The sequence below is a fragment of the Malaclemys terrapin genome, chromosome 24, assembly GCF_027887155.1.
Source record: "Malaclemys terrapin pileata isolate rMalTer1 chromosome 24, rMalTer1.hap1, whole genome shotgun sequence".
NCBI classification, from domain to species: domain Eukaryota; kingdom Metazoa; phylum Chordata; order Testudines; family Emydidae; genus Malaclemys; species Malaclemys terrapin.
Genome location: NC_071528.1, coordinates 14,826,151 through 14,838,762, shown reverse-complemented (window position 1 = coordinate 14,838,762; position 12,612 = coordinate 14,826,151). Strand labels below are relative to the sequence as shown.

The following is a 12,612-nucleotide window of genomic DNA, read 5'->3' as shown; positions in this document are numbered from 1 at the left end:
GCCCCGCTCCGGGAGCCAGGTAATGGCATCAGACCCCGGGGCTTTCATTGAAAATCAATCAATTTAAAAGGTCAGTTTCTAGCCCTCCTGCTGGCCAAGAAAACCTTAAAAACGTGACCCGAGTTTAACCACTGTAGTGCTGCTGCCTGAGTCTGCAGCCAGCCTGAGCCCAATGCTCTGAGAGGGCCTCTCCTATGCCAACGGGGTGCTAACCCCCAGCCACAGGGGGATCCGGCACTGCTCAGCACTGGATTACGTGCCTAGCCGGAGAAATATGCAGTGACCCCCTGCCCCCCAAAGATACCCCCAAGGTGAATACTGGGGGGACCCACTGCCAGCGCTGCAGAGAGAGACCCCAGCTGCTCCTATGGGGAGGGAGCTTTGCTGCTGCTCCTGGGAGCAGGGAGCCCCATGCCACAGCCCCGCTGGGTGGCAATGGGGGGGCCAAGCCCGAAGCCAGCTGCCCGGCCCCTGTCCCCAGGGTTTTGGGGTCCCCCATGAACTCCGCAGCGCCCCCTCTGGCCCCACCTCGCCGCCGGACCGGCCCAGTCCCGCCTCCCTCCCCTCCCCGCGGCAGCTTCTGCAGAGAAACGAAACCGAAGCCGAAGCCTGGGCGGGGCGGACCCGAAACTGACCAGCTGGGATTTCCCGGGGCCTGGCGCGTCCCGTCGGTGAGACCCGGGTGCTGGGACCCCCGCGCCCAGCGGGGCTGCGGGACCGGCAGGGGTTAATGCAGCCCCGCTGCACCCGGGGCGGCGCTCCCGGACCCCGCGCAGGCGGCCGCCTGGGCTGCCCGGTGCCCGGGACCGGGGCGCAGCGTCCGGCCTCCATCCCCGCGGCTCTGCGGCCCCGGCACTGCCCCAGTTCGCCCCCAGCCCCGCGCGTCCCGGGGAGGGCTCGGGCACAGCTGGCGTGACGTGTTAATGAGGGATATGCTAATGTGCGATATGCTAATTAACGATGGATATGCTAATCTGCGATATGCAATGACGAGCAAGCAAGACAACGATGAATATGTTAATGAGGGGTTTGCTAATCACCGTGTTAAATATGTTAATTACTGGTGGTAATGAATTGCATGCAGATTTATGGACTATGCTAGCGGGTGATCTGCTCATCTGGGCCGTGCTATTAAGGCAGAGGGGTATGCTAATGAGGAGGGTGTTAGAAACACTACAGGGCCAAACTGCCCCATTCCTTTGCAGCGTGTGGCCGCCCGCCTGGCTCCGGCTGGGCCCTCTGACCCCGATGGGCGACCCCGGGGGTCTCGCCTGGGGCGGCAGGAAGGTCTGGCTCGCCGTGGCCATTGTGGAACTCGCCATCGTCCTCATCCTGGCAGCCGGGCTGGGCCACTTTGTGGCCACGGAGCAGTGGCTGCACAGCGACGTGCTGGGCCTGCGGGAGGAGCTGGCCCGTGCCAACTGGACCCTGCAGGAGATGCAGGAGAGCTCTGACGTGTGCAGGAACCACACGGTACGTGGGGCAGCGGCCTCCAGCCGATGGCACCGTGGCGCCCACTTGCCAACACACACTCCTGGGAGCTGGATCTGAGCCCCCCGCTTCCCAGGCAGCCCTTGTACTCACCGCTGGAATTCCCTCCTCCCCTTCCTAACCAGTGCCAGGGGACACCAGCTCTAGCCAAAGGCCAGGCCAGGGGCAAACAGCAGCAGGAGGCAGATGGGATGGGATACTGCTGTGCTAAGGTTAGCACGGCCTTCCCTCCCCACCCCCAGCTCTTCTGCTCCCAGGAGAGAGACCAGGCTGGAATCCAGCCAGGAGGTGGAATTGTTTGGCAGTGCAGTGCCCAGCCACCCAGTTCTGCCGATAACGCCCCATCCCAGTGCACGGCCCCCTACGAGTCCAGCCTGAGGCTCCCTGTCACCAGCTCCCTGACACCCTCAGTCCTGGCCCGCAGCCCCACCTCTGTGTCAATCCTGGGTATCTATTGAGCAAATGGAGAAAAGCCTTGCTCTTCACTCAGTGATCCTGACCAACACCTATCCAGGGTGACTACGTCCTGCCTGTCTGCTGTTCCAGTTGGATACAGGTGCCTTCTTCCCTTCCTGTCCTAAATTGTTTGGTGTCTGCTGATAAACAGATGTCATGCCCCACCCCAGAGGTGGCTGCATCTCAGTGATGGGCTGAGTGAGTCCCAGGCAGTTTGGAAAGTGCTTTGAGGATGCAGGGCTCTCTGAAAATCTGAGGTGTTTCTTCTTTCTCTCCTCCTTCAGCATGTCCTGCAGAAGAATGTCATCAACCTGACCCAGGAGGTCACCCGGTTAAATAGCGACATTGCCCAGCAAGAGGTGGAAAAAGGCAGGTTACAAGGTGAGACCGCTGCTTGCTCCTAGTTCTGCAGGTGCCTGGGAGGTCATGGCAAGTGCTTCCTGAGGGAGGGGGTGCCTCACTGGGGGGATAAGGCAGGCAGAGACCTCCTTGGGATGTCGCCCAGTGCCAGCATCTCCAAGGATTGCACACTGGTTCCCTTGCCACTGCTGTGTGCCAGTCACGACCTGGACAGGTCTGAGCTCCAGCACCCCTAGCACAGCCCTGCAAAAACAATCCCCTGGTTCTGTCCCTCACCGCAACCCTCTTCTGCCCGGTGACCTCATGGGAGGACTCATCCAGGGTAAACTGCCTGGGCCAGGGGCCTGCTCTAGAGACCGGATGGGCTTCACAGGCAGTGGGAGAGCTCCTGGGAACAGGGAATGATAAAGGGGGGAGTGGGCGGCTGATGGGAGGGGAGAGGAGGATGCGGTGTGATACAGGCAGCAGGGTCAGGTGACTGATGCTGCAGATTCAGGTAAAGAGTAAGCGAGTGGCGGCCAGTCTGTCCAACAGAACAAAGTGGGCGGCGGGCGGTCATCAGCACAGCATGGGGAGCGGCTCAAGGTGCCCAGGCGTCCCCAGTGCAGAAGTCTGGCCAATGGACTGGGCACGATGGGCACACGCTAGGGGTCAGAGCAGCCCCTCAGCCCTGCACAGCACCGTCTGGTGTTTGCGTTGGCAGGGGTGGGGAGAGGAGAGGGTTAATTCTGGCCTTGACGATGGGGAGGGGGTGACTAGCATTGTGGCGGTTCTGATCCCAGCTTCCCTCCCACTCCTGTTTTCCAGATGAAATTAGCGCCTGGAAAAACACGGTCCAGCATCTCCAGGAGCAAAAGTAAGGCCCACCTGCCCCCTTGGGCGATCCCTGCACTTCAGTTCTCCCCCGGGGGCCCTTCCCCTGGGACCAGGCCTCAGGGTGAAACGCCTGCAGTCCCTGGCTCCCAGGGTTGTGCTCACCCCATTGCCCTTCCCTGGGCAGCACGCTGTGGAGAGGGAGGGTCTTGAAATGAATGAACCAGCCGACATTTCCAGGGGGCCAGCATGGAAACATGGTGTAACGGATGCAAAAGGTCGGGGTGAGTCACTCTTCCCTGGGGGCTCCTGGAGTGGATAAGTGATTGCCCCCCATGACCCAAAGTCCCAAGGCAGGGGAGATGCACTGGCAGGGTATGAGGCCCAGGGAAGGGCTATTTTACACTCTTCTGCATTTCCCCTCCTCCTCCCGCAGGGCTCAGTACCACAGGGAGGTCAGTTGGCTGCAGCAGCAGCTCCAGAGACACCAGGAACTTCGCTCCAGTGTGGGGAGCGCCAGGCTCCCCCGCCTCCTGCCTCTGCTGGCAGCCCCCCTCGCTGCGCTGCTTGTCTGAACGGAGCCAGGCAGGGAGCAGAGTCAGGTATTTAAGGAGTGGGTGGGGGCATGATTAGCCAAGGGCTTGCCCTGCCCCTCAGGGGCCCTGTATTCCAGTACTCCAGGGCCATGGAGACCAACGGAGACGCTCCCATGGGCTGGCCATTCTCTTCTGGCCCTTCATTCAGTCCTCTCTGCAGCTGTGCCCCCGCACCTCCTGCCCTGACAGAGCTGCTGGGGCTGGTTCTGGCCTCTTCTGGGGTGGGGGGAACCCAGAGGGCAGTGATACCCCGGGGCCCAGGAGTCGCTGTCTTTACCCAGACAGGCCCCGGTTCTCAGCTTAATTGGGAGTCGGGGGAGGTTGATTCTCCATTCACGCTGGTAGCCCTCCACTGGAGTCAGTGGGGCCAGATCCCCAGCTGGTGTAAACGGGACCAGATCCCAGCCAGCACACTTTGGTTTATGCTGGTGCGGTCACACTGCTATGAAGAGAATTAGGCCGTGTGGGAACAAAGGCCCAGAGCCACCCCAGTAGTCAGGCACTGAAATCAGTGAGAATCAGGAGCCTAAATACTTTTGTAGATCTGGGCCAGACAGCATAGCAAGAGCCCCAGGGATTCACTGGCCACATGATCCCAGCCTGACAACCCTTTATTTGATTGGTCTGTTTCAGGACTGAGTCCCCCAGCTGAGAGACCGGGACTCTCCCAGGGAATAAGCAGCACTGGACCCTGTGGCCGGCACATGCTCCTCGTGGAGGAAGCCTCGTCTCCTGCCGGAGGACTGTTTACTGAGGGGGGGGAGGCTGTGACGGACGAGGGGGACGCAGCGACAGGTCCATGGATGGAGATGACCCTGCACTACAGTTTAGACACGTCACCCAAAGCCCCAGATGACAGTTGCAGCAAGTTGGGCCTGTGACATCCTACTTGGGTAGGAAACACCAATGGACTGCCGACATTTTTTCAGAGGTGGCCACTGATTTGGGGTGCCCGGTTTTGGGGTGCCCCTGGCCCCCACATGAGTCACACCCAGTCTGGGACCTAGCAACAGCATCACCTGCTCTCACGCTTAGGGGGAGGGAGGGGGATTAAAGTGACTAACAAACCAGCCCTCGGCCGGGAGAATGTTTGCAGAATAAATAGGCTTTGCTATTCACCATGCGTCCCACTCCCATTCTGCGCAGGGGTCAGTTTTGAGTGGTCTGGGTTTGCCATCACGGGGCCTGCTGGGAGCACAGGGAACAGAGTGTCGGAGCTACGGGGTGGTAGGGATGGAAGCTCCTTATGTGGAATGGGAAATACCAGCCCTCTGCAGCCACAGCCTCCGTCTGGGTCTTGTTCTGCGCCCTAGGATGCCCCACAGATCTCTGAGCGACGCTGCTCTCTGCCTGCTTGGCATGCAAGTGAGATAAACCATTATCTGCCACTGTCTGCAGCGCCCCTCACTCTGAAAAGCCGGGAGGGAGGAAAGATGCACCACCCCAAGGATCCTTCCCCCTGTCAGCATGGTGCATTAAGGAAAGGGCTTCCTCTAAAGCACCAGGCCTGGGCCAGTGCTAGAGGCAGGATACAGGAACGGCTGGACCAGGGTGCCGAGCTAGCATCTGCAGTGGTGAAGATGTTTCACCAACCAGCTGGCCTCACCCCTGCTATAATTATCTCTTCCTGAGGCACCAGCCGACTTGCACATGAAGGAAAAGTCTCTCTTGATTCTGCCTCCTTCCAGGGCAGAGGCCAACAGGCCGGATCCCAACCCTGGGTTTGGTCTGCAACTAAGGCTGGACTCTCCCTCCCCTCCCGCTCTCAGGAGCACACGTGATTGCTGTAGAAACTACTGAATGAAAACAGGTGGCGCTCCACAGACGGGGGCGTTCTCAGCCACAAGCTACTGTACCGGCCAGTCACCCCACGGGAGAGCGAACGCCGCTTCCTACCCTGCGTGGCACCACTGGCTCAGCCTGGGGTCTCCGCTTTTAATTCCACCCGACGGTTCAAACCAAAGAATCAGACGCTGGCTCGAGCTAGGGGCTGTACACATGTCCACTAGCCAGCTCTGCTGCTGCCCTTCGATCCTGACCCATGGTCCCCTCCGCTATCCCAGCCCTGGGCACCCCCTGGCTTTGTCGGTGCCCCCCAATCCCAAGTCACACCCCCCTGCTATTCTAGCCCTGAGCTGCCCCCGTTATTCCAGTTGTAGCATCCCCCTGCACTCCCAGCTCTCTGTAAGGGAGGGCCCATGGAGACTCAGCCCTTGGCTCCCCACCGCCTAGGGGCAGCCAGCCCCCTCCCCTTTAGACCCACCCTTGAACAAGCCCCAGTTGAGGGGTTCCCTCCAGGCTCAAGGCAGGTTCCCCTCCCGCTTCATCCCGGGGATTTTAACCCCTTCCTCTCCCTGCTGGCCTGGGGCGTGCACATCCCACTGCAATCCCCCCCTCTTTGGGGAGCTCAGAGCCCCCCAGGTCCCAGTCCGAGGCCCGCTCCAGGATGTGACAATTCTATAATGGTCCGTGGGCCGTGACCTGCGGAAACCAGCGGCAGGAGCTTTTTTGGTCAAGGAAGCCCACACGTAGTAATTAAAGTGAGACAGGCAGTGACCTGGCTGCCAGCTCCCAGCACACGGCAGCAGCAGCTGCAGGCAGCAGGTCGCGGCACCGGCACCATGGACCCCTCAGTGACCAAAGCCACCCTGAAGGTGCTGGGGCTGTGCGTGGTCCTGCTCTTCCTGGTCGCCGCGGTGACGGTCTCCGTGGCGGTGATGATGTGGCACTCGGAGGCAGTACGGAGGCTGCAGGGCTGCCGGGAGCAGGCAGCCAATGAGACCTCAGCCCTGGGGGGCCGCGTGGCCGAGCTGGAGCGGGACGTGGCCGAGCTCACGGGGCGGCTGCAGGAGGACGCCCAGAAGAAGCAACAGCTTCAGAAGCAGCTTGGCCAGGCCAAGGATGAGGGCAGGAAGCTCAAAGCCACCTTGCTGTCCTGCCAGAAGCGTGAGGTAGGAGCCAGAGTACGGTGGGGTGGGGGGGTGGTCCAGGGAGCCCAGGTGTTGCGGAGTGTGGGGGAGTCAGGGCCCTGCACCCCTCTTCCCGAGATTCACTGCGACTCTCAACCAGCCAGTAAAGCAGAAGGTTTATTTAAGGACAGGAACACCGTCTCAAGCAGAGCGTGTAGGTACGACCAGCCCCCCTCAATTAGGTCCCTCTGGGAGGTTCAGGGAGCTTAGACCCCAGCTTGGGGTTCCCTGCGTTGCACCACCCAGCCCAAACCGAAACTAAACTCCAAAACCCTCCCGCTGCTCCTCTCCTTTGTTCAGTCTCCCGGGCAGAAGGTGTTAATTCTCCCCACCCCCGTTCCTGGCTCAGGTTACAGTCAGGTAGCTTCCTTCAAGGGAAGTCCCCCCTCCTCACTGCAATCCCCCTGCAACATTCCCAGGTCAAATCTGCCCTGCTCCCTGCTCCGTCACACCAGGATTTATAGATTCATAGACTCTAGGACTGGAAGGGACCTCGAGAGGTCATTGAGTCCAGTCCCCTGCACTCAAGGCTCCCTAACTGGCCCCTTAGATTCTCCCAGGGGCATCTGACAGTCTGAGTGCCCAGCTGTGGCAGTGGGGCCGTAAGAGATGCCCTGGCCTGGGGGTCAGTCTGGGTATTATCTCACTCGTAACCCAACCAGCTGGCCCAGCCTCCCCCCATGATAATGGCTTTCTCAGCAGGTGGGTCTCAGGCACTAGCAGGCTGCAGCAATGTTCAGCTTGCGAACTGGGCAGGGCCTAGTGCTGGGCTGGTGGGGGGGTTGAGGGGTTCGCTGGCATCCTTAGGGGCACTGGTCTCCCCAGGAGGGATGGCATCCAGCAAGCGAGGAGACCAGAGCTCCTGGTATCTGGGCTCTGCAAAAGACCCAGGGGCATTCAAAAGGCCAGTGAAAAGCGTTGGCACGGATGCATACCCAGCGCTGTCCCCAGGAAGCTCCCTTGGGCTCTGCCCCGGTCCACCTGGAATGCATGGGAGCAGGAGGGATATGCTGAGATCCCCGTAACGCCCTGACTTTCCTCCATCCCTGCTGTGGGGTAACTGGGCTGCTGAGGGACTTTCACCCAGCAAGGGCTGTTTCCTGAGTGAACAGGATTGAGCCCTGGGGCGGGACCAGCAGCTGCTCTCGGGGCTCTGCTCAGGACAGGCCCTGCCCACGACTGCAGCTGAGGGCCCCTGGGATGGTGCTAGGCAGAGACTGGAGCAGGAGCCCTGCAGCTATTCCTAGCTGAGACACAGACCAGAGCCATTTGGCACACGTATAATTAGGTGTCTCGCAGCCTGTTCTTTTCCCCACGTTATTATTAGCTCCAGCTCCCAGCTGGGAAAGGGCCGGTCCCAAGGGGCAACCAGCCCCTCCCCCATCTCCTTGCTCTCAGACCGGACCGGTCCAAAGGGCTGGCTTTGGACGCTTCCTAGTTCCTGCTAAACAATGGGCTGCTCTAGGCAATGAAGGGTCTGGAAAAATCACTGCTTCCCATTGTTCTCCCAGCCCCACTTCCTGTCCAGCGGCTGGAGGCACAGGGGACACACCCAAGGGCCGGCGCATGCTTGAGGTGGATTCCATTTCTTCTAACCCCTTGGAAGGGCGAGGCCGCCCCCCATGTGCCCTCACGGGGGGCAGGGCGCTCGACAGCCCCCTGCATGTTTCCCACCCCTTCAGAACTCGGGTGAATACCGTTGTTCGAACAATAGGTGGGTCCACTGGGGACATACTGGCCCTCCAGGCCTCACCCCGAGTTCAGTCCCTCTCTCCCCCGGCCCAAAATAACCCAGGCTTTGTAAAGAAAACACGAACTCTCACAGGTTTTACCCCAGAGTCAGGAGGGCCCAGCCCTCCCCCTTAAGGGCCTCTCTGTCTGTTTCCTTGTATCCCCTGCCTGCTCCCTCCCTGCAGTACCCACAGACATAGCTGCAAACTCCTGAACTTCCCCCCTTTACTGCAATTTCCTGCTCTTTTTAGCCTGGGGGCCCCCCGATCCCACCCGGGTGGGGCTTATCCTGTTATCAGGGCTGGTGTAGCCCCAGACTCTCCAGCCCACAGGCAAGCCACCCAGTTACACCCGCTATAAAAAATCCTTCTGCCTTAAATCATCACAGATCGGTGGGGCAACCTGCCTTGCCACCGGGGAGCGCGGCTCTGCTGACCCCACAGGGTCACACGTCCCCCCTGCACCACAGCGGACCTGGCCCCGAGAACAGCTTGGTTAAAGATTCCCCTTAGGGGACGGCAGCCGGATGGGAGCTGGGTCGTGCCGCGTTCAGAGCACACGCTGCCCCCCGAGGCCTGGATTTCCAAGCAGCCTCGAGCTGGGGAACCTGGCGTGTCCCCCTGCTTCGGGAGCGCAATGGCCATGTGCCAATGGAGGTGGCGGCGCGGGGAGGTGCGAGAAACGTGGCGGCAGTGCTGGCTGGCGGGAGATGCCGTGGGGAAGGTTCTCGCTCATAATCATGTGGGGGGGGGGGAAGAGGAGGCTCGAGTTAAATAAAGAGATGGGGGGAATGAAGACTTAGCCTCCAGCCATTATCGATCTAATTTATCTAGCCAGCCACCCATCCCCTGACACCCCTACCTGTACCCCTCTATCTATCCCTCTATCCCTCCACATACGCCTCCATCCCTACCTGTACCCCTCTATCCCTCCACTTACCCCTCCATCCCTACCCATGTACCCCCTATCTATCCCTCCATCCCTCCACGTGCCCCTCTATCTATCCCTCCATCCCCCTCTCTCCACAACCCCCACCCCAATCAGCCATTTCTAAGCCCTGTGCCTGCTCCTTTCCCTTCTACCCGTATCGCCCCACAGAGCACGCTCTCCGCCAACGTGACAGCCCTGCGGAACGCGCTCACCGCCATTCAGCTGGAGGGCACCGAGATGGACACCAGAAACATTGCCTTGCAAGGTGGGGGGAGGCAGGGGCATCCGGAGCGAGGGAGGTGTGGTAGGGGGCGGGAGAATCCCCCCCCGTCCCCGCCAGGCTCCGCTGCTGAGCAGGGTGAGGGTCTGCCCCACGGGGTCGGGCCCATCCCACCTTGGGATGCTCTTGTGCCATTGCCAGGTGCCGCCCTGCATGGGTCCGGCTATGCCGGGAAATCCTGGCAGGTCCCCACAGGGCAGCCTCATGGGAACTGGCCTCAGTCCACTATTCGCCCTACTTGCCTTCCCTGAGCAGCCACGGTTGGGCTGGGCCCTTTCCATACAGTCGAACCCCACCCCCGCTGTAGCATGCCGGGTTAGCACACGATCCCGCTAGCCCCGGCTGACCGGTGCCCGGGCTTCCTCCCCAGGGGTCCTGCGGCTGCCAGCGTGGCTGTTCCTGGGCTTGCGGGTCAGGTGCTAAGGGAGAAGGCGCAAAAAGGGGGTGGGTATCCCCTGCCCGGCGGTGGGTGTGAGCCCCGCTCTCTGCCTTCCGCCCGCAGCGGAGCTGACCCAGTGGCAGGGGAAAGCCGCGGAGCAGGAGCTGCGGCTGGAGCAGGCGCTGCAGCAACACCAGGCGTCGGAGGCGTGGAGGGAGCAGTGCGAGGCCCGGCAGAGCGAGCTGGAGCGCAGCATGTAAGGAACTGGACAACGGCCTCGCCCCCCCGGCTCCCAGCCAATCATAGCCTGGGGAGGGATTAGCTCCCAGCCAATCGTAGCATCAGGGAGCATTAACACCTGGCTCCCAGCCAATCATATCCTGGCCAAGCATTAACCCCCTACCTCCTAGCCAATCGTATCGTCACTGTCCATTGACCCCGATTCCGATCCCTTCATATCCTCCTGGGGCGTTAAGCCCAGCCCGCCAGCCAATCAAATCCGCAGCCATCGTCACCTGACTCCAACCTAGCCCCGTCCCTCTTGCTCCTAGCCCTCCACCGGGGCCATTAACCCCTGGCTCTCAGCCAATCACAGCCTCGGGAATTGTCCCGTCCCCCCCCCAGCACTCCTAGCCAAGCGACCCCTTGGCAATACTGAAGTTCCTCCTGCAGCCTGGCCTCCCCATTCCTGTTGCAGGGGCCTGGAGCCCCCCCATCACTTTGGCGGGGGGGACACTGGGGCTGCTGGCTTTTGGGGGAGGGGCACGGTGTAGCCAGTGGGTTTGTCTGGAACGTCCTGACCTACCTGTGCTTTCCCACCGCAGGCGGGACTACAGGGCCGAAATCGACTCCCTCCAGCGACGGCTGAGCTCCCGAGCTACCAGACGCAGGTGCCCCCCATTCTGGTATTTTGTGTGGGTGCTGGCAAGCACTTCTTGCTTTATTTTCTCGCTCGTAAGTCCCACGGAAACGAGAGACTTTGAAATAACAGCATGCATGTGGGGGGAGGGCTGACGGAGGGGGTCGGCAGGGCGGAGTCACCCCCTTGATCACCAGGGGGATTGCTGGCACCCGGTACCACACCCAGTTCCACTCGTGTCCTGATACTAGCTTTCCTCGTACCGCTGCACTGCAGAGCTGGGCTTGGTACACAAAGCCTGCGCACACCTGCACACACACACAGACACACCTGCATGCCACACACACGCAAATATATTCACACAGGCAAACGCACATGCTCACACATACATGCAAACATCTGCTCTCCCATGTGCTCACACATACAAACACGTGAATGCACGTATACTCACGGGCACATACATGCACATAGGCCCAAACATGGATGCACAAACATGTGCCTACTCATGTACACACCCATGCCTGCACACACACCCAAACAGGTGTGCACACACACACCCACACACACACAGGTTTTGGACACACGCCGCTCTAAGGACACGCTGCCTTTTCACGGCTGCCCATACTTTATCCTAACCACCTCTCCCTTGTGCACATAAAGCCACTAACTTCTTCCTGCAAATCAAGACCCGTTGCCATGACACCAACCAGAAATTGGCCCAGTAGCGATGGCTTGAAGGGCAGATGGGGAGGGCATCCGTGCAGATGAACAGCTAAAATCATATCCTGAGCTGGCTCCCAGTGGCATAGCGCCCTTGACCTCATACGCCAACGTACGCCCAGCCAAGGACATGGGCCTTTATGTGCAGAGACCCTTCGCCTGGTGCTTCGACTGTACGAACAGGGACTGCCTAGCGCAATGGGCTGTTGCTGCGGATTGCACTTTGAGTACTTTTTGCTGTGTCTTCCCATTAACCCTCTGTGTGAATGACAGAAACAGCATGGAGCACAGACGTAGAGAGCGTGTGTGGAGAGATGTGAATGACTTACGTTTCCATATATGTTCTCTCTTCTGCAGGAAGGGTTGAAATCTTACGTCTGAAGCATCTAGGGGAAGCCAGGCTTAAAGGAGATGACAGGGCTCATGAGCAACCATTTCTGATCCCCCCCCCCCCTTCTACAGAGCGGGGCACGCTGCAGCTCCACACCAGAGACAGCTGCAATGACCCGAAAACAGCTGCAGCATGGAACGGCCCCGTCCCGCCCCAGAATCCAGCAGCCGCCTCCTGCAACTGTAATAGCCATAAACTAATTGAAAAGACTCCGAGTCCACTGGATCCTTCTAGGCTGAGGCACTCCAAGGAATGCTGGGAAATCTGTCATTGTACCGTTCAGAGTCTGCGGCATGGACCCCTCGCTCTCTCTCTGTGTGTCCTGGCTCCATTCTGTCTCCCTCTCCCTGCTCCTCCCTTCCCTCCTTCGCGACATGCTTCTGCCTGGAGTCTACTGAGCTCTGCACAGCGTGGGCTTGCGTCTAAGCTGCCTGGTGTCGTTCTTGATCATATAATCTACTCACCGCGAGGAAATCAGACCACCTGGTGCTAATTTCCCCTCTGGGACTGGACTCACCCATGAGGGAGTCTAACCAGCATTTAATAGCCTGTGTTTGTATGCAGATCTGCTCATTAATATTTAAAAAGTAGCTGCTTGATGGGTCTCATTAGTGACACCAGCACCACGCCAAGGAGC

The 12,612-nt window shown here is 60.0% G+C and overlaps 2 protein-coding genes across 2 annotated transcripts; both read left to right on the top strand.

The window, feature by feature from the left end:
• Positions 1–820: 820 nt before the first annotated feature.
• Positions 821–4,834, top strand: LOC128828688 (uncharacterized). The gene is made up of 5 exons (XM_054013560.1): positions 821–1,473; positions 2,232–2,328; positions 3,115–3,163; positions 3,557–3,722; positions 4,350–4,834. Exons 1-4 carry the CDS (start codon positions 1,009–1,011, stop codon positions 3,693–3,695), a joined length of 750 nt encoding a protein of 249 aa, XP_053869535.1. The 5' UTR covers positions 821–1,008; the 3' UTR covers positions 3,696–3,722; positions 4,350–4,834.
• A 1,484-nt stretch (positions 4,835–6,318) lies between these two features.
• Positions 6,319–12,092, top strand: CCDC194 (coiled-coil domain containing 194). Its single transcript, XM_054013308.1, has 5 exons — positions 6,319–6,667; positions 9,515–9,611; positions 10,129–10,261; positions 10,830–10,959; positions 11,942–12,092. Exons 1-5 carry the CDS (start codon positions 6,338–6,340, stop codon positions 11,963–11,965), a joined length of 714 nt encoding a protein of 237 aa, XP_053869283.1. The 5' UTR covers positions 6,319–6,337; the 3' UTR covers positions 11,966–12,092.
• Positions 12,093–12,612: the final 520 nt, after the last annotated feature.